At 31.2% G+C, this 21,155-nt stretch overlaps 1 protein-coding gene and 1 pseudogene across 1 annotated transcript; one reads left to right on the plus strand and one right to left on the minus strand.

Annotated features, from left to right (window-relative positions):
• Positions 1 to 320: 320 nt before the first annotated feature.
• Positions 321 to 5,519, minus strand: LOC120276978 (25.3 kDa vesicle transport protein-like). Its single transcript, XM_039283717.1, has 6 exons — positions 5,450 to 5,519; positions 4,736 to 4,945; positions 3,932 to 4,092; positions 3,683 to 3,829; positions 1,417 to 1,493; positions 321 to 751 (listed from the first exon to the last, which is right to left on the minus strand). The coding sequence occupies exons 2-6, from the start codon at positions 4,921 to 4,923 to the stop codon at positions 668 to 670; spliced, it is 657 nt and encodes a 218-aa protein (XP_039139651.1). The 5' UTR covers positions 4,924 to 4,945; positions 5,450 to 5,519; the 3' UTR covers positions 321 to 667.
• A 7,973-nt stretch (positions 5,520 to 13,492) lies between these two features.
• Positions 13,493 to 17,241, plus strand: LOC120276852 (annotated as a pseudogene).
• Positions 17,242 to 21,155: the final 3,914 nt, after the last annotated feature.

The following is a 21,155-nucleotide window of genomic DNA, read 5'->3' on the forward strand; positions in this document are numbered from 1 at the left end:
AAAAAAATACAGTATATATAAAAAACAAACAACCTTCAAATATTTTGAATATTAAATGCAAGAATTTGGTAGAAACCTCCAATATTAAATATTAGTTAATTGATATCGAATCCTTGCTTAGGTATTCATTTCGGAGAAGACCCAGGATTAAATCCCAAAACCAACGCAAAGTGAAAGCATAGATCCATGTTGAGCTTGCAGTTGCGCTTCACACTTATGCACATCCCTGACTTCTTTTTGATGAGAGGACACTTCTTTCCTTTTTGTAAAAAAAATAATAATAATGGCAACAAAAACGCACGACACTGAAGACTCAAAAGTAAATTAGGAACAGCATGCACATGGCCACAAACATATTGCAGCAACTACGTTGGAAAAAATTTCTGTTCTTCAAGTTGAACAAAATGATCAACTGCACTATCTCTTGTAATTTTTGCAAGTCTAAGCTAAAATTGGAATGCAGTTTATAATGACGCTGGTGTAGGTAAAGGGAGAAAGAATAAGATTTTTGATATCTTCTGCCTAAATAGGGTTTCCTCAAATGTGCAATTAAACGATTAGGAGAGAACTCGAGGACCAATCTAGATGTCTGCATGGTTCAATTAGGTCATCGGAAAATCTAGATAGAGTTTGTGAAGAAAATCCTCTGGGAGTTGTTGCATTTCAGTCACCAGATCTTTGTTCGGACCCAAAAGAGCAGCAGGACAATGCCAAGCACAATTGCAACTGGAGCCCATTTCCGTATAAAAGCCTGTAAAAAGAAACCATGATGGTATATCTCATAGATGTTCAACAGCATCAGTGATAATTTAAAGAAACAATGAAAGAGCTACTAACTTGAATCAGTACTCTTCTTTAGCCAAACACATGCTCTTTTTGTATCTTTCATGTTTTCATGTCTTTCCTAGTGTGTGTGTGTGTGTGTGTCTCCTACCATTCAAAGCCATCAACTATAATTTTGACTTAAATTATGTGATGGAAAAACATAAGCCACTGGGACCAAACATTTGCTTCATAAAAAGGTCTTTCCCACCAAGTCTGGAGCCAAGGAGTCATCAATGATGTTTCCATTAATTTGTCATCATTGGAATAAGCAGAAATGGATTGTTGTGCTTCAAAATATTAAAAAATCTAATTTAAAGATGCAATTTTAGATGTAGCACGAAGTATTTCTCATGGATTATCCTTGCAAAAGGCACTTGAAGCATATGATGATATTAATCCAGGTAAGGCAATAGCTCAAGATTGACTGGATAAATCAGGCCAGATAAATGATCACCAATATAAAATCAACCAAAAAAAAAACTTGGTAGATCGACTGAATAAAAGTAATGAAGCTGTGAACATAATCAGTAAGGGATAGACAAATGAGTATATTGCACACAAATATTAAATACAATGTAAAGCATCTTATACCTGTCGATTTAGATCTCTGGCCTTGTCTGCATAGATGCGAGATTCAGATGTCAACCTACTTGACATTTCACTAACCTCTGCCAAACAGAGCAAAAAAATTCAACCAAATAGTATATACTAGGGACAAAGTTCAAGACCAGAGATTCAGATGCCAACCTACTAAGTATTTCACTACATGTTTGAGATCATTATGTGCTACCAAAAAGTGTATATCAATAAACCAATGTATGCTCGACATTAATATAAACATCAGTGGATAGTAGTGTAAGGTTAAAAAATCTTCTACAGTCATACTGAACCCATCAAGAATTGACTTGGGTTTTCGAGGAAGAGTCACCTTTATTTTTTAGATGAGAAGCATATACAATACTCCTAGTTCATGTAGTCATAATCTGTGCCATTCACATTTACTTGTTAAGGCAGATCATGGTATTCCAGGTTTACTGCATTCATTCTGGAAGACACATGGGATGTTCAAGGATCTAAACCAGATCACTTATGACAGGCATTTTAGTATGCATAAGGCCATAATCAAATTGTTAGACGGTTTGCAGCTGATTTTAAAATAGTTAAACCAAAGGGATCAGTTCATTAAGACACATAAGATGTGGATTCAGGCAACTTAAATCTTGAAGAATTGATTTTCATTTACTTTAAAAGTAATTGGAGGCAAACAGGGTGATTCAAGTCAAATGAGTCATGTAAAGTCCTACACCTCATCTCCTTGTGATTAATTGGTACTGGTGTGTCTATTTCAGGTCATATTCCCATCCAACTTTGAGAGGTCATCAACCGGAGATGGACGTCAGTATCATTTTTCAATTTACTTAGTTTAATTGTTAAAGTAGTAAGACCCCAACAAGCTTAGGCCTATGTAAGAAGTACAGAAAAGTATAACTATTAAAATGCAAACACAAAAGGAGAGTACTGAACGAATGATTGAACCTAAAAGAAACCTTTCTTCTCCTGTCATGGCTTCAGAATTTATCTGACTCCAATCAGATCGTGGATTTAGAGGTACGTAGGCAACTCAATCCAGTGGTGTAAGAACACAATACATCTTTCAAGATAAAACCAATGAAACCAGTACAGTTTTCTGTTTAATCTTTAACCACTTTAAATTATATTAACAACATATCATAACGGACTGACAACTTATGAAAGAAAGAGAAAGAGGAAAGCTCATGTTATCGGCTTTGATTCATCAGATTGAGAAAAGCCAAGTCCGCGAACAAATATGATGAGGCTGGGGCTACCTTATATAGTCAGGATATTCTTTGACATAAGCAGTTGAACCCTTTTAAGCCAATGCACCAATATTTCTCTGCCAACCATTTCCTCAATTTAGGAAAAAGAGAACTGGCAGGAAAGAAACTAGTGTCTTTATATAGTCTTCATCCAAGATTGCTTGTAGGTTGCATCTTAATTTTAGACTCGTTCTTCACTTTCAAACTACTTACACAATAATGAATGCCATGCATATTAATTATCATGTTCAAACTAGATTATAGTCTTTGCATGTAGGCATCTTTATACCTTCTCCCTGCATCCCTAGGCTCACTTTTCCAACCAATACTATATATACCCACTTCAATATTCCTTTGCCCCAAAGTGCCCCAGGAAATGTCAATAACATGCCACAAACTCTTTAAAAGTCACTTATCAACAATTAACCTAATAGGATGTACCCTAATTTCTATTGTTCATGCATGGTATTTAATGTTCAAATATTTAATTAGAAATTTAATACTTTTCTCTCTAGAATATTCTGAGATATTTGTTGATTACAACCACAGGTTGCTGAAATTCAATGTTAGCACTTTCAATGGTTGACATTTCACTTACATTGTGCATATCAACATTTCAACTTGCTTATAGAGTAAGTTTATCGCACAATCAGATAGACTATAATTATTTTGAAGAAGCGCAAGACCTTAGAAACTTTTCATTAATGAAAGAAACTTAAGGGTGCTTTTATGAGGCCATGAGGACTAGAAAATGCATATCACCTTTGGAGGCTTGTCTTTATGGAAATTACGGCAACAAAGTCCTAATAACTTAATATGTGTCCACGCATAACGATTGAAAATATGAAACTTTGAACAGATCATCATGAAATGTTTTTCTTCATATGTCTCATTTATATTATGGCCTCATGTTATGATCAACAATCTTAGAATCAAAGTCCCACTCTATGAATCATTAATTAAAAAAAAAAGTTCAGGCAATGGAAAATAAGGAAGTATAAATATTAGTGTGGACTTACGATCTAACTTTTCACCAACACCAAGAACCTCCTGCACATTGCGGGTCATTATTTGGTGAACTTCATAGAGTTCATCATTCAGCTTTGCTAGGTTCCTCTGGGTGTGAGTATCCAAGTACAGCTTCTTTGTCTTCTGTATGAATGTATCTACCACAGCAAAAATACAAAATTTCTAAAAATCACCAGAAAATTATATGACCAAAATCTAAATGTCAAATAAAAGTAACCCTGCTTCCAATTACAACATACCAAATTTGATAAAAGCATATGGCCTTGCAGCAGTTTCAATTTGACTTCCATTGACCCTCTCAAACTCACTTTTAAGGTCTTCCAAATATTGAAACGCAAGCTTCTTGGGATAGGAACGGTCACACATTGTCAAATAACAAACACGGTTCTCAATGATATAACTATAAACTTGAGTCAAGGGCAACAGTGAACTACTAGCAATATGATGCCAAACAGTTTGGATGCATAAAACAGAGAAAAAATAAATACAGAGAACAAAAGAATTATTTCTATATTTACTCAAACTACTATATAATACAGCAACAATTAGTGCACATTGCAAACAAAAAAGGTTAAATTACTATCTATATGGTTATAATTGTGCATATAGTCATCCTACGAACTGGGCGAGTAGGATCAGAACCTTCAGCTCAAAATGTCCCTTCTTCAAAAATTGGTAAGCACAAGAAAATTACTCCCCAGAGTTATTTGAGATTAGATAAAGGAGGTTATGGTTTTAATCCACTTTTTCTTTGAAAACAAACTTTACTACTTCTACATATTTACCAATCTTGAGGTGTAATCTAACATCAACAAATGAAAATAAAACTAAAGCAATGGGAATGTCACATAAATTGCTTAGAAAAAGAATACGCCAGCTGATGATTATTATTAGTCTAAAAACATATATATTTAACATTCAACAGTATGGTACTTCTATGATGGACTGAATTCATTTTTTTTTTGCAGCATTAATCAATCTAGCTTAAATGGAACCTAATTTCAGATAATACGTGTACTAATAAGAAGTATATCATAGGATACTGGAACAAGTAAGGACCAGTCTCAAGTGACATTCTAGAAGCTTCATTATGCCCTTTGGACAAATTCTTGAATAGTAGCTTTGCCTGTTGCTTATAGAATTCAGAATCCTTTTGATCACGACCATCATCCAATCCTTCAGCTAATGGAAGACCATCAGTCACACGTGCTATCATCGTTAGCTTCACCATTTTGCACAACCACTAGCAACCACTGAGACAATTACACAGAAGTGTCACAAATCTTTGTGAATCACAATGACGAACTTGAGACCATGTATATCAATGAGCATCTTTTAATTTCAGCATTTTGACTTGGAAATCCATCAAAACTAGTCCTTAATTCCAGCATTCAGCTTAAAAAACAGAAATTAAAAAAAATAAATCGAAACACATATATTTGTTCACAAGATTCAATTTTCCCCCAAATGCCAAGATTAACGCAAATGAAACGATCCATCACGAAAACAAAGTTAACAAACTACCTCCAAATCCTAATTTCATAACTAATAAATCCCATTCTGGCCTCAAATTCAGACAAAAAAACCTAAATACAAAAAACAAACCCTAGAACGATTCCAACACGGAGAGATTTAAGATTTACATCATAACGTAGCAAAATAGATCCATAAATTGATTGTTCTCGACGCATGGGAATCAAAGAAAACCCTAATCAGTGACCAGATCGAAATGAATCTTTGCGGATATCGACGCTCACCTGAGATTTTCGCGACGGAGGAGCTCGCGAGCGACGATCATGCAATCGAAGATGGAAAAAGAAAGAAAAATTCATAATTAGAAGAAAATTTAGGAATATTTATAGAAACCCATTTTTGTATGGACACCCTCTAAATTTTTAAATTTATAACACTGTAGAGAATTACATAATTTTCTAATTATATAGACTTCTTCATAAATTTTACAGCAGAGGATTTGATTTTTTTAATTTTTATTTTATTTGATGTATATTTTTTCATGTGCCAATGCATCTTTTTTAAAAATAAATATTATAATAATTAGAGGTTATAAAATAAGTTAAGAAATAATAAATTAAAGGGGCAACGTCAAAGTTTCCAAGTTTTAAGGAGTTATCTAGTACTTATCTATGCAACACCTTCTTGTTTATAAAATTATCATTTTTATAAATATTAATGTACGATTTTAATTTTTATATAATTCTTCGTACTCAATATTGAAACATATTTATTTGTACAGGATTTGTATTGGAGGCATCTTTTAAAACATTCTTAGATTTCAAATACAAAAATGCCCCATAATACCATTGGATATAAGTCTAAATAACTACCATCATCCTATGCCTACTACCAAAAATAGTGTCAAATATTAATTTAATTTATTGTTATTGTTGTTGTTGTATTTTTTTATAGTATTAATTTATTTGTAATATGTTATCATTATTATTTGTTTATAATATTCTCAACATTTTTCTTATATATATAGATAAAGTTTTAAAGTCAAGGGTAAAATGGACATTTCACCATCCGGATTGGGCATTCCTCAACCAATTGGGGTGAATGCCAATCAACCCTCTCCCCTCATCTCATTCCTCATAGATTCCTCCCACATTCCCAAGCTTGCCAACCAAACAAAGCATTGGGCCCATTCCCAATCCAAGCCTTGCAAACAAACAACCCCTAATAACTACCATCATCCTATGTCTACTACCAAAAATAGTGTCAAATATTAATTATGTATAATAAACAACAGTTTTTGACAAAGTCGACAAAGCGACAAGCGGTACGAGATGCACGATGCTGAAGACTCGAGAATAATCGCCATGCACCCGGGAGGGAGCACGATGAAATCTCACGGAACTCCCCGAGATGACCTCCCCGAGAATAATCCCCCTGCCATGCAACCCTGGAGGGGAGAACGAGATGAAATCCTCACACAGAACTCCCACAGGAGACCCTAAATATAAATTGTAAGCTGAGAGGTTCGAACTCGAGACCTCTCACTTACAACCATGGGTAGTTACCATTGGACTAGCCCAAAGGTTCCTAACAATAGTTATTTTGTATAATTTTTTTTTTGTATAAACTGTTATATCATCATCAAACATTTTTTTAGAGAACAGTAATTCTAAAAACATACTTAGTTGATAACCCTTAATATTAATATATCTAACTAAAATTTTATGAATATATCAGTATAGTTTCAAAGTTTTACATGAGTATATATATATATATATATATATTAATAAAAACTCTTAATAAAAGAAAATTTAACTTTTGTGCCATCTAGTTTGTTATAGATTTACGATAAATCCATTAAAAAAAAGTCAATTTTGTCAATTGAAATATAAACTCCAAAAATTTTATAATGTGCAGATATTTTCCCTTTTTTGTCATAATTTTTGAAAATGATAAATATAAATTATTAATTTTATTCAACTACGTAATTTAAACATGTGAATTATTTTAATTAAAAAATTTATGCGCATCTTTGAATTTATAATAACTTTGTCTTTATTTGGATAATGCCATTAGCAAACTTAGTAAATAAAATTATTTATGTAAAATAGCGCATTATAATTAATCCAGATGTATATGTTAGATTCCACAAAAATGAAATTTCAACAAAGGGCAAAACACATGTCCCTAATGTTTTTAATAACTAAATAATTCCCAATTTTTAAAGTGTACTTCTTAACCTATTATTATTACTGTAAATTTAATTAATTTTTTATAAAATTATCTTTTTACCTTCCGAGGTGTACATTAACTAGTGCATGATTGAATGAGGTTGCAGGGAAAAACATGTCAACTTTACTCTACCAAGCTGGAGCTTGTACAAAACTCAGCTAGGTCATTAATATATATATATATATATATATATATATATTGCGAAGGGATAAGTCCATGGGTTAATTAAAAGATGTACGTGAAATTAATGTCTCACATGTCATTGGTAAAATTTGCATTGAATTCAAACTTTCGTGAAGTAAAATTTATTTTACGTGAAAATCAAATTTTTACCATCTCTTATTTCTTTCAAACGACTTAAAATTAGTACTGTTAATCATCTAAACTGAGTAGTTTTGGTAGGTCATTGACAATCATTAAGAAAATTAGAAACAAGAAGAAAAAAAATTTAAAATATCAAAACCAAATATGTAAGTTATATTTGGGATAAAAAATATTTGAATTTTTTTTTACTTATAAACTCTTGAAAATTTATCTAAGTAAACATTCACCTCTCCATAAAAATCAAATATAATATGTATCACTCTAATTTAAATTTGTTGGCATATATACTTTTTCACCGCATATGCACTATCAAAATATATTATAAATAATATAAATATTAATTTTTATAATAAACAAATAGAATTTTATTTTTTATCTATGAGTATTGAAAAACCTGATTTAAAATTTTTTAGAGATGCATATGTAAAAGAAAATATCATTATAAATAAAATTTTTAGAATATAAATGTAATGAATGAAATAAGTTTAATTTAAAACCAAAAAATTTATAGCCCGCATTGGCTTGGGAGTTGATGTAGGGATTTAAGAGTTTAAGGGCCTATTTGGGTACCACTACCATTCCTATGGAATTTAGTATTATGTAGGAAAATATAATAAATGGTGTTTGGATACAATTTTGACAGTATAAAATTAGTATAGAATCTTAGGATTCCATACTAATTTGTTAAAGAGGTGACCCCAAAATATTTTTTTCCCTCCATATTTCGGGCAAAGCGTTGATTGGGAAAACTTCCTCCTCCGCTCCGGCCTTCTCATCCAGAGCATAAAGACAAGTGGAGTATAATCTGCGTTGAGTGCCGATCTCGACGACCTCGACGAGAATCTGAATCCCATCCTCCTCCACCGCCACCGCCCGGCCTACCTCCTCCGTCGCCACTCGGCCGAGCATGCACCCAGCCTTGTCCACTATCCCCCCTTATGTCTCCGTCATCATCTCCAAGAACGGCCTCATGATCCCCGTCTCCACTGCCCGGATCTTGTTCTTTTTCATCAAGCACAGTGCGTAGAGCGTCGTTGCTGAGTCCTTCTTCGCCTTGGCCCTGCCAGATTCCAACATGGAGACAAGTGGCGGTATCGCCGGTCTTGAGGGCATCAGAATACGAGAGCCGAAGAAGCGCACAAGCAATATTCTCCCGTGCTGCAGAGGACGCTGATCGGAGAGTTCGGACCAAGGGCTTGATCGTAGGATGTTTTGTCTGCTCAAAGCAAGGATGGTGTAGTTTCAGAGGTCGATTTGGAGAAAGATGTTAATTCAGGAAGCACAAGGCAGCCTTGTATTGTTAAAGATTTTACCATTCAAAATAAAATTGAAGGTGTGGTAAGGGAAGTTGATGGAACTAACGTAGATACATAGGTTTATTGCTTGAATGGTTTACTTATGCTCCTGTTGAGGGAGAGAAATGCTTTTAAGTTGTCTCTTCTGATTTATTTACTCAAATCACCAATTGCTAGAGTGATCCATAAAACATGTTATTCGACAAGATGCGTTTGTTCCTGATCATAGGTTTAAGTGTTTCACATATTTCCTCTTGTTATTGATCTAAGGGCTTGCTTGGGGTGAAAGATTGTGGAGGGTTGGGAAGGGTTTTGGAGGTAAGGGTTGTTTGAACCCTTGCTTGGGGTGAGGGGTTGGGGATAAAGTAAAGGTTTTGGAGGTAAATGGAGGGGTGAGGGGGTTGAAAAAACACCCTCATTTTACTTTCTCCACTTCTCAACCCTCCAAATTGGAGAGTTGAGAAGGGTTCATATTTTTTTATGATGAAAATGCCCTTAGTAGAATAATAAAATGCCCTTAGTATTTTGTTTTATTGTGATAAAACATTGTATATTCGTATTTTGATTTATTCCGGTTTAACAATAAATAGTATTTTTTTTCTTAAACATTATTATTTTTAATTAAATAATAATTATTTTTTATTATTGAGTTTATATCTCAAAGGTATCCTATTTTGGTAATATTGTTTTATTTTTATTACTTTAGGATAACAAATATTGAAAACACAAGACATATCAAGGATATTTTAGTAATATTAATACCAACCCTTACTTTCCTTTACCTTCAATCCAAACACAAAAAGTTAAACAACCTTCCCTTACTTTACTCTTGCCCTAGCATAATATAAGTTCAACCCTTACCTTCCCTTCCTTTACCTTACCTTACCTTACTTTATGAACCTTCCCAAAACTTCATCCAAGCAAGGTCTTAAGGGATGGTTTTATGAGAATACTTCTGTTTTTTCTTTTTTTAAACAGAGCAGTTGTGGTTGATGTGCTCTAGTAGACTATTCATCTTTCATTCTCTCTTTTTAATATTTACATCTTTTCATAGCAGATTAATAAAAAGAAGATATCTGGAAAAGTTTGAACACATTGACCCGATCTAATTCTCACAATCGGCTGTTGTGAGCTCAAAAGAGAATGCTTGTTTGTGTTTAGTTGATAGAAATGACAATTAAATTATAAGTCCAGTTTTAGCGCTTATTTTTTTAAAAAAACTTATAACACCTAGTTTTATTTTTAAACTTAAATTCCTATAGAAAAATTTTTGTGTACATCCAAACACCATTCCGTAGGAATTTTTTCTATAGTAAATTTCACATGAATCATTTTTGAATCCTATATATGGAATAAAATTCCTACTATAAAATTTACTATGCATCCAAACATACCCTAAGTGTTGTTAGATACAATAGTGGTCGTAATAAATTCCCAATTAAAGGTATGGACTTGTAACCTAAATTCCATATCACTGGATGAGGGTCTAGGTGATCAAATTCTTAACTTATGTGTACGCTCATATCTTTATATAAGCTTGTCGGATTTGTTAAAAAAAAAAATTAAAAGTATTACCAAAAAATATTAATTAAAAATTTTGTCGTGGCAAATGCACAATTTATTTATTTTGTAATAGTTTATTTTAATGATATACATGTGGTAGTAGAAGAGTGTATATATATATATATATAGTACATATATAGAGAGATAAATTGAATTTTAAAGTGAATACAGAGAATTTGATTTTACTGAGGGTATAAATATAATTATGAAAACTTATAGGGGCATATATATAGGGAGTTGTTTAGTTATCTGCAACTAGTTGTAAGTAGCTTAATATAACTAGTTTTACATGTATAATGCTGTTTGGTTTTTTGTGAAATCAATTTTACATGTAAAAAATTTTGTAGTTTTGTGTATTTTTACAATATTTCAACTTATAACAAAATTTGTTGTAAGTTGAAATGCAGCAAAACATTTGAGTTAAAATCACCATTCTTTACTCTTCACATTATGCATTAAAAAGAAATGAAAACTTATGAGGTAATCAATTGTTAACATAATTAAATTTTTAGTTATTTATGTTTAATTAAATTTTATTTTTTATTTAAAATATAAAAAATTTAATTTAGTTTTAAATATGAAAATATTGTTTAATATAGAATTAAAGAATACTACATATTTTTAATTTAATAAAATTATCATTAAATTAATTAATTAATTATTTTTCTTACATAGTGAGAGTTAAATTAATTATTTTGAATTAATGTTTAATTATTTAAGATTCTCATTATTATTTCGGCTTAGTTATTTAAGTTTCTAAATATTATTTTTAAATATAATCAATACTTTATTAAATTAATTAATTAATTTAAAAATTAAATTAAATTAATTATTTTAGTTTAAATTAATTTTTTGAAATGTATTAAATAATTAATAATAGTACTAAAAAATGGGGGTAATCTCAACCCCTTCACTTACATGGTGATCATATTTTTTTACTTATATCAAACCAAACAAATAAAAACTAAATGCAGCATTTTCAGTTACAGCAAACCAAACAGCAATGATGTAAATTAAAATGTAACATTTTCACGTAATTTCACTTACATGTAATTTCTGACAACAAAAAAATCTATAAAAAAATAAAAAAATTATATAAATGAGGGGCTTACACACGTGGTTTCAAAATTAATCAGGGTGCTGTAGCAGATGGGACATGGAAAATTGGAAAAAGGTTAAAAAAGAAAAGGACAAGATTGCCCATCATTGACATGATGCAGACACAACCACCCTTGATCATGTGCTGAGTCAATGGTTATCCACTCTTTTACTTACCACTACCCCCAAATCTGTGTGTCCTCTTCCCTTTACATTATTATTATTATTATTATTATTATTATTATTACTATTAGCAAACCCCCTTTCTTTCTTTCTTTCTTTTGGAGGAATACTATTAAAAAAGCCCTTGTGTACTTTATATATTTTTTATATATATATATATATATATATATGACAATCATCTTATAGACGTCATGATAAAATATCATGACGTTTATCATCAGTTGGATGATGATTCAACGACCAACATTGATAAACAGTAATTATTGTATATATTATTATGGTAACTATTGTTTATCAATATTGGTCGTTGGATCGAAATCCAACGACTGGTAATAGGCATCCATAGATTTTTATTTATGGATGTCCACATAGGAATAGTCCTATATATATATATATATATATATATTATAAATAAGCAATAAGTACTCTCATTTAAAAAAATAAAAAAATGTACATAAACAAAAAGAAAACTCAATAAACACATATGTTCCAACTTTATGTAGGCTTTGGGATTGAATTTATGATTTTCTATGAAATAAATATCTTAGATACGCTATCAATAGTTAAGAGGCTATTGGTATTTTATATATTTCCCTTTTTCATTTGTATTTTATTAAAAATACTAAAAATAACTTATTCTAGTGTAAGTTCATCCTCCGAAAAAGGGCATATAGCTCATTCTAGCGTATTTTTTGTCAAAAGGGTAGGTTGGTATTTTTCATCCTATTTTGAATTTTAAAATAAAAGATAAAAAATAAGAATATTGCGAAAAAAATAAAAAATTTGAAGGATCATTGAGAAAAATTAAAGTTTTTTCACAATGTATCGGTGCTTTTTCTTTTTGTATTTTTTTTATAATATAAATTTACTTGAATATTCAAAAGTTGCAATAATGTTCATTTAATATTTCCTTGTCTCTTATCAAAAAATTTAAAATTACTACTTTATGGCATAATTCATTACAAGTTTGAATATAATTAATAAATAATAATCGCTACTGAATCAAACCCACAAGGATATTCCATAAAACATTAGATTCAATAAACATTTTTGAATTTTCTCATTCTTATTTTGTTTTTTAATTAAAAATACCAACAAGCTGTTTACATTAATAATAAATAATTTAATAACTCTTTATTAAAAAAAAAATTCTAACTTATACCATTACTATCCATTTTTTTTTTCAAAAGCGACAAGTGTTATATACATTAGGTGCGTATATACAAGTTGAGAATTAATCGTCCAATCGACATACCCTCAGTCAAAAACGAGGAGTTTGGACTGTCAATCCGCACCCATAATCAACAATCCCGTTATTATCATTGCATCCAATGAGTCTTAAACTCGACACTTTTGATTATCACACCCTCATTTTTTACAACAACATCGAATGCCGTTAAGGCCATGAGTCATTCAATACTTACTTTTTTTAATTTTTTTTAAAAATCTCAATAAAAATTTTGAATTTTTTTTAAATTGAGGACTAATTTTTAGGGATCAAATGATAATTTGACTAATTATTTGTTTTAACAAGGGTATATATGAAAAAAAAAAATAAAGAATATTCAACCGTTATGAATAAGAGGGGCTCAAATGGCGCGGTTTCTGGTTTCCATTCTTCCATGAAGTCCTCGGCCCCTGGTTTTGCTCTTCCTATATATCCCCCCAGTCTTCGTCTCCTTCTCATCTCCAATCTCTTCTCCTCGATCGCACACGCAAATCTTATCGAAATCTCATCGATATGGAACTGGAATCGAGCCCTGTGAAGGAGCGGAAGAGTAGGCGGCACGGGGAGAAGCCTGGTAGGCGGAGAACTGGTGAGAATCAGAGAAGAGTTAGGCTTCGGGTTCATGGTGGTTGTTCTCCGATCCAGAGATTGTTTTTGGGTTGCCGATCGGTTTTCAAAGGGGCCTGGATCCGTGCCGCCGCCTCTCGATGTTGATAAGATTAGGTTCCTGCTTGGTAATTTGATGTTCTTCTTCATCCTCTTTTGTTGAAAAAAATATATATTTTTTTTAATTGAGGTTTTGATTTTAGGTTGGTTTCTTGGTTTGGTTGTGAATTCCATGAGATTTTGAGTGGTGGTGATGGGAATGTGTTGATGGTTTTGGTGGTTTGTGATATTTTTGCCTTGAGGAAGCTCAGTTTGTGACCTAGAATAGGATTATGCCACATTGTTTGGTTGAGTCATTACGGCTTCTTTGGATTGGGGAAAATATAGAGAAGAAAGTAAACTGGGAAGTATATGGAAACAGAGGATTGGAAAAGATGATGAATTATGATTTCTGCTTCTTTGTTTGCTGTGATTCTTTATCCTCTTTTGTTGATTTTTTTTTTTTGGTTTTGATTGAGAGTTGATTTTAGGTTAGTTTCCCGGTCAAGTTGCAAGCTCCAAGACATTTTGAATGGTAATGACGTGGATGTGTTGCTTGCTTGCTTTGATGGTTTATGGAATTTTTGCCCAGAATTAGCTCGTGTTGTTTAATTGAGTCATTAGGATAGCAGGATTGTTTGGAAACAAAAGGAAAGGAATTGGAAAGTAGATAAATTTTATATATTTTTGTATAGATTGAATATAATTTTTGAACTCCCATGAATGTGCGTGTGTGTGCATATTTAAATATGCTTTGTCCTTAATTAGTATCGGTCTGGACTGGGAAATGTAGAAAAGAAACAAATAAAAGAACAGAGAATTTGAGAATTTGTGAGTTCGTTGGTGTTTTATTGGGACGGAAAATTGATTTGGACTTTAGGTAAATGTTTATTTTCTAATTTCCTTTTGGTTTGTTTCATTTCTAGCCTTGCTAAGCAAAAACTTGAATAGGTTACTTGTAATTGATTTCTTCTTTTACCTATTTTCCTGGTACTGATAAATTGTTGGTATGATCTGATACAGATACAATGAGTTTGGAAGATGTTGGTCTACGCTCAGATATGCTTCCCTTCAAATCTAGAAGTTCTTCCAATGGAACTCCAAGAATCACATATACAACAGCATATAAATGTGACAACTTCTCGGTATTGGATAAGATCTCTTAGATATCCATTTATTGAACTTTGTTTTTTTAACTCTTATCTGCAGTACATTATTGGATGGTTGGATAAACAAAGGATTTATTAAAACGGAAAGGTGATTACAAAAGGCAGAACAACTAAGGAACGGAGTCCACTAGGAGTCTAGGACGAGATACAACTGACATCATTGAAATTTGTCCTTTGCTAATCTACTACAACTGTGACACAAAATGCGCTGGATTCAGAATTTCAGATGTTCTTAGACATTCTTTTGTTGGCCACTTAACTTCTTTAAATCAAATTATGACTCATGAGACATCAGTGAAGCCAAACTAGCATTTCCCTGAAAATCATTGTCGAAATATTTGCTAAAATGAGGGTGGTGTTTATACATTAGCGTTTGAAAGATATTGATTAGGGACTATTCAGTAGGCTTGCACCTGTAATATGACATTTTGAACTGATTCCGAGAATTATCTTGGGGAAAGGATTAAAAGGGTTTGGTTTTGCACGAATTTATCTATGTACATTGGGATTTTTTATTTTCTTTTTGAGATGTTTTCTAGGAATATTTTGTCCCTTTGAGTTTCTTTGTACCTATAAATTAATTAAAGCTGCCACAATAAACATTTTAAATATGGGTACACGTCTATTCATGCAGTTGTGCATACTCGTTTTACCTCCAGGAGCAGTTATTCCTTTGCACAACCACCCTGGAATGACTGTTCTCAGCAAGCTCCTGGTAGGATCAATGCATATAAAAGCATACGACTGGGTTGATCCTGTTCGAGTTGTAGACAGCAAAGCACCATCCACAAAGTGTAAGTGAATGCACTTGTACACATACCCCTTTTATCTGTGCTGCTTTTGCCTGAAAAATAACCAAAAGGCTCATGATATTTGTTTTAGCAATGTTTCCTTGAATGCCATATGAACTTTTACCTATTTGACAGAAGTGAGACTGGCAAGGCTAGTGGTTGATTCTGTTTTTGCCGCCCCATGCAAAAGTTCCATTCTCTTCCCAACCACTGGAGGGAACATCCATACCTTTGTAGCTAGTACTCCGTGTGTGGTGCTTGATGTCCTAGGACCTCCTTATTTGAATGAGGATGGCCGTGACTGCACATACTACAAAGAGCATCCCTATTGCCATGTCCAAAGTAAGCATTTTTTAATAGCATACTTGATGATTAGTGATTTCCAGGCTCAGAATTTGATGATGATAATAAATTATTATCTTGTTGTTTTGTCTGATTTGCCACATCAACACTTCAATTATTTCGAACTAAGTCTAATGGATATAAGGACTCAATGTTGGTCTGATATTACCATTTGTGCAAATCCATGTTCATTATATAGCATGACACTTTTGGTATACACTTTCTTGCTTGTAGTAATATTTTGTGAATTTGTCAAATATAATCTTCCTCCTTATAACTTTAATTTTCAGTGTTTTATTCAACTAAGATCGCATGGCACTGCTGGTACACAATTGAGTAGTTGAGTGTCTCAGCGTAATTATTAGCTTTCACTGTTGGCTTCTGTGGAGGCGCATGTGCTTCCGCATATGTGTGTTAATTTGCTGTGATTTGTGCTGCCAGCTGTGGATCACATTTTGACTTATGCTAGCTGCATACTGCAAAAGTGACTCTTAAAGGCTGCTTCCAGTCTGAAACCACATGCTTATTTTGGATTTATGTCTTATTTGAGCCTGATATTTTTATTGCATCAAGAGGAGAACTATTCAGCTAATGTTTGTAAAAACTGTGATCCAGAACTCTTGAAGTGATGACATCAAGTCTTTACTAGCGGGAAACACCACTTGCACTCATATTTTTGACTTTAGTGTTATAAGTATGATCTGTATAACCGCATAAGATCATAAGAATAGATGATTTAGAATCAGCAATATCCCCCTGTTAACTAGTATATCTTTCCTGATATTCCATTATAGAGCTAGTAAACCTGAATGATATGGCAGTCAAATACTTTTAATCTCAAACTGGAATGCCTGCAACACTGAAGCATCAATTTACTGAGTCTTACTGACATGAAATTTTCATTCCTCAGATGGCACCAGTGCAGGGAAAGCTGATGATCAAAAGGGTTGGTTGGAAGAGATTGAGATTCCCAAGGACCTATTTCATGTTGTTGAATACAGAGGACCTCAGATCATTGATGGTTGACATCATAACTACTCACTTTTTTTTTTGTTGTCTTTCACTTGTTACTGCTAATAGATGTCCCACGTTTAACACCTTTTGTATGACTATGCTAGACCAATGTTATGACAAACCTCTTTTTGTTTTTGTATATTGTTTTCAACAGTACCATCTCTCTCTAGAAATATACATTGACCACACTCACACTCCATATGCGTATGTGAATGTGTGTTTTGCATGTGTGTAAATGTGGTACATGTGTTATCTGTTTGCATGCATTCATTTGTATGACTCTTTTTATGCACATATGCATGTAAACACTTGTCCTGTGTGTATGCATCTATCCATGTATGATTGCAAGCATTGTCTTGTGTGTTTTACATGTACCCTCTGTGTGTGTGTGTACTATAATGCTTTACAGTTTTCACAACTTTGTAAGTGTATACATGGGCCAAAATAGTGACATGATAGACATTATCTTGTATGAGCCTATGAGAAATTTGGTTTGCATTCGTTTTAATTAGGGATGGCAATGGGATGTGGTTTGCATTCGTTTTAATTAGAGATGACATTGGGGCGGGGCACGCTTTTATCATTCCTGCCTCACCCGGTTTTCATAAACCCCCCTCTCTGCTCCGCTCATAGTTACAAATAAATAATTAAAATTTTTAAAAATATTTATAAAATAGATTTTTTTTATAAAACATATATTTATAAAAACACGCTCATACAAAATTTATTGAAATTTAAAATTTATTGATCTCCACATTATATAATATTTATAATAAATTAAATTATTAGTGGGGCGGGGTATAAAAAAATCAAACCTACCCTGCTCCATCTAAAGCCGCTCCATTCGGAGCGGAGTGGATCGGAAATCACGGGTCAGTTCGGTTTTTGTTATCTCTAATTTTAATGCATTTAGATTTGCATAAATGAGAAAGAACTTGGTGGTGATCTGATATGCTTTATTGGGTTATGTGAGGTGATTTGCAGGACTAAATTATTGTAGTACCATGGTCTATGGACCATGCAAACTTTGTTCCTTGTTTTAGTGACATGCAATTTGATTAATTTTATTTTATTATACAACTAAGGTATCTTAACTGTTTTTTAGACTTTGTTTAATGGCCTGATAAAGCCTTACTTTGATGCTAAATGTCCAGCTAAATTCTGCCTTATTAAAGGAGCTTGATTCTGTTTTGATTGCTTCCTAGTCATTGAAGACAAATGGAACTTGCCTCTTAACATGATTTATTTTTTTTTATTTTTTTTATTTTTAGTGTATATAGGCCTTAAAATTTTTTTGCTAGTTTCTCCTTTTTGTCAGATGTTTGTTTCATCATAATTAAATTTTTGCTAAATTTGTGATTTTTTTAGCTATTTATGACTAATATTAGATCATTATAATATAACTATTGTGCTTAGTTGTTTGGCTAGAAAATTGTTTCTAGTTCTGTTTTTTGAGGCAACATACTTCTAATGAAAAATCATTAAATTTTTGGTATAATGACCTTTTTTTCTTAGATGTTGATTTCATCATACTTAAAATTTAGCTAATATTATGTGAATATTTTCATACTATTTCTGACTATTTGATATTAAAAAAAATTTAAAAATAAGTTGGGAACACATGAAAATAAAAAATATAATAAGAAGAAAAACTTTCTACTGGAATCTAAAAATAAGGCAACAAAACTGATTATGTGGGACAAGAAAAACAGAAAGCAAGAAAATGAGAACAGAAATTATAATTCTTGAGAATTCACTTTGATATGCAAAGATCTAGATTTTCAAAAAAATATTGAAAAAAAAAATAAAGGGGTTGCTTTAATTAAAGCTGAAATAAAGAAACCCCATAGAAATAAAGCAAGGGCAACATGGGCCATTATATGAGAATCATAACTTTTTTAAGGTTCAATACAAAACATTGATTTCAGCACTTATTTTTCCTTTTCTTTTTTCTTTTTCTTTTTTATTATTTTAGTTTATACCTTACCTTTTTTTTTTCTTAAATGTTATTATAACTTTTAGACTTAATTGTGTACAAGTTCTTTAAACAGAATTAAAAGAGAGATTCACTAGAAGATGTATATAAATATATATATATATATAATATACCATTATTATTATTGTTATTGAAATACCTTTAAAATATAATATTATTATAAATTTTTGAATTATAAAAAATTGTCAAAATAACATATAGGTATAAAAATGCGTTAGTTACAATAGTTTATAGATCTTCTAAAAAACTACTCTGCCATGTAGTTACTGAGGAGTGAAATCACTATTTGTTTAACAAGAAATCTATACTCAGGCCCATAAATAATATATAAACAATATTACTGGGGAAAAGATTTTATTTTATTTTATTTTTTCTGAAACATAGAATTTAGGAAATATGAAAGATATTACTATTATTATTATTATTATTATTATTATTATTATTTTGCAAAGCCTGTTGCAATAATTGTACCAAAACTTAAAGAAAAAACAAAAAATAAATTTAAAAAAAAAAAAGGAAAATGATTCATAGCTGAGTGGGGTCTTGATTGCATTGATAATCTTGGACTAAAATCTAGTACTCTTGTAAGGTGCCATACAAGACTTGATTGCATTGTCTAAATCAAAAGTGACCCCTCAACCCCATTCATTTGGTCCCATGTCCTTTAACATACTTAACCAATTACTACATTTTACCTTTTTTTTATTTAATTCTATTATTTATTATTATTTTTATTTAGCTTACTTTAATGTTTAGTTAGTTTTTTTAATATTTTATTTATTATTATTATTTTAATTATTTATTCTTGAGAATATTGATAAGCAATAATACTCAAGGTGTGCGCTCGTAGACTGCAATAAAATTCCACCCTTGCGCCCTCATACGGTCGGCATGTGAATTGGGTTGTGAGTTCACATTTACAACTAAGGACCTTTGGCATCTATTTGCATATGACTTGTTTTGATTCCATGTAATTAATGTTAGCGACAATACCTTTGCCAGCGGAGAGCAGTGCTATGGAATAAAGGTTTTTAAGTAAATTTTTATGTTTTTATAATCAATATATGAAAAGATTATTTGTCTTATTTATGTATTTGATGCATATAATATCAAAACTCATTGATTATTCATAAAACATAGATAGGAATAAAGGTATGAATTTTGTTTTCTTTCATTTAATTAAAAAAAACAATGATCATTGTAATTATTTCAAGCTTACTTTTTTAAAAAAATATTTAACTATTTTTAATTTATTCAAATATAAAAAATATGTGAAATTTAATTGGTAAATTTCAAACTTAGATTTTTCAAACTTAGATTAAAAGCAATTATGAGTAAATTATAAGTTAAAAACTAAATAATTTGTCAATATCTATTTCATAGTTGTCATTTGGTGGAGCATCATATCCTTCCTATTTTAAAAGTCAGAAAAGACAAAAATCAATGTAAAGTTATATTAAATTCTTTCAATTTTCTTAAACTTGTCCACCTCAATGAATCAATCAGTCACTCATTAATTGAATGCATCTTATCAAATTAAAGATTAATAAATAGTGAGCTTTTATCAATTAATTTAAAAAAATTATTTCATTATTTTTTCCCTATAATTTTAGTGACAAGTCATCAATATGGAGACCATTGAAAGAATAAGATATTTCATCACTAATAAATTGTATTAATATTATTTATGATGTTGTTGTAAATGAAAAACAAAATGTTATATAGTAAGTTAATTAAATCTTAGAAACATATAAAAAGAAAAATATCCAAGTGTTCACTGACCATAACACATAACTTAAAATGAAAAACAAAATGTTATATAGTAACTTAATTAATATAAAAAGAAGAATATATTTTTTTTTAAAACTTTAGAAGTTTTATGACAATCTTAATATTTACGTAAAGCTTGTATGTGAAATTAAAATAAAAAAAATAATTATCAATAATTTCTTAATTTATTAGCATTCGATCACGTTTTATGACAATCTTAATATTTATGTAAAGCTTGTATGTGATAATTAAAATAAAATAAAAAAATAATTATCAATAATTTTTTAATTTATTAGTACCAGATTACCCTACATCTCCCGTCGATGAGATGTGCTTGAAT

This window comes from Dioscorea cayenensis, chromosome 15 (genome assembly GCF_009730915.1).
Source record: "Dioscorea cayenensis subsp. rotundata cultivar TDr96_F1 chromosome 15, TDr96_F1_v2_PseudoChromosome.rev07_lg8_w22 25.fasta, whole genome shotgun sequence".
NCBI classification, from domain to species: Eukaryota; Viridiplantae; Streptophyta; class Magnoliopsida; order Dioscoreales; family Dioscoreaceae; genus Dioscorea; species Dioscorea cayenensis.

Coding starts and splice junctions, on each gene's coding strand:
- LOC120276978 (XM_039283717.1), bottom strand. CDS start 4,923: ATGGTGAAGCTAACGATGATAGCACGTGTGACTGATGGTCTTCCATTA. Junction 1,494..3,682: donor TGTTGGTGAAAAGTTAGATC/GTAAGTCCACAC, acceptor TCTGTTTGGCAG/AGGTTAGTGAAATGTCAAGT. Junction 752..1,416: donor CCAGAGATCTAAATCGACAG/GTATAAGATGCT, acceptor TTCTTTTTACAG/GCTTTTATACGGAAATGGGC.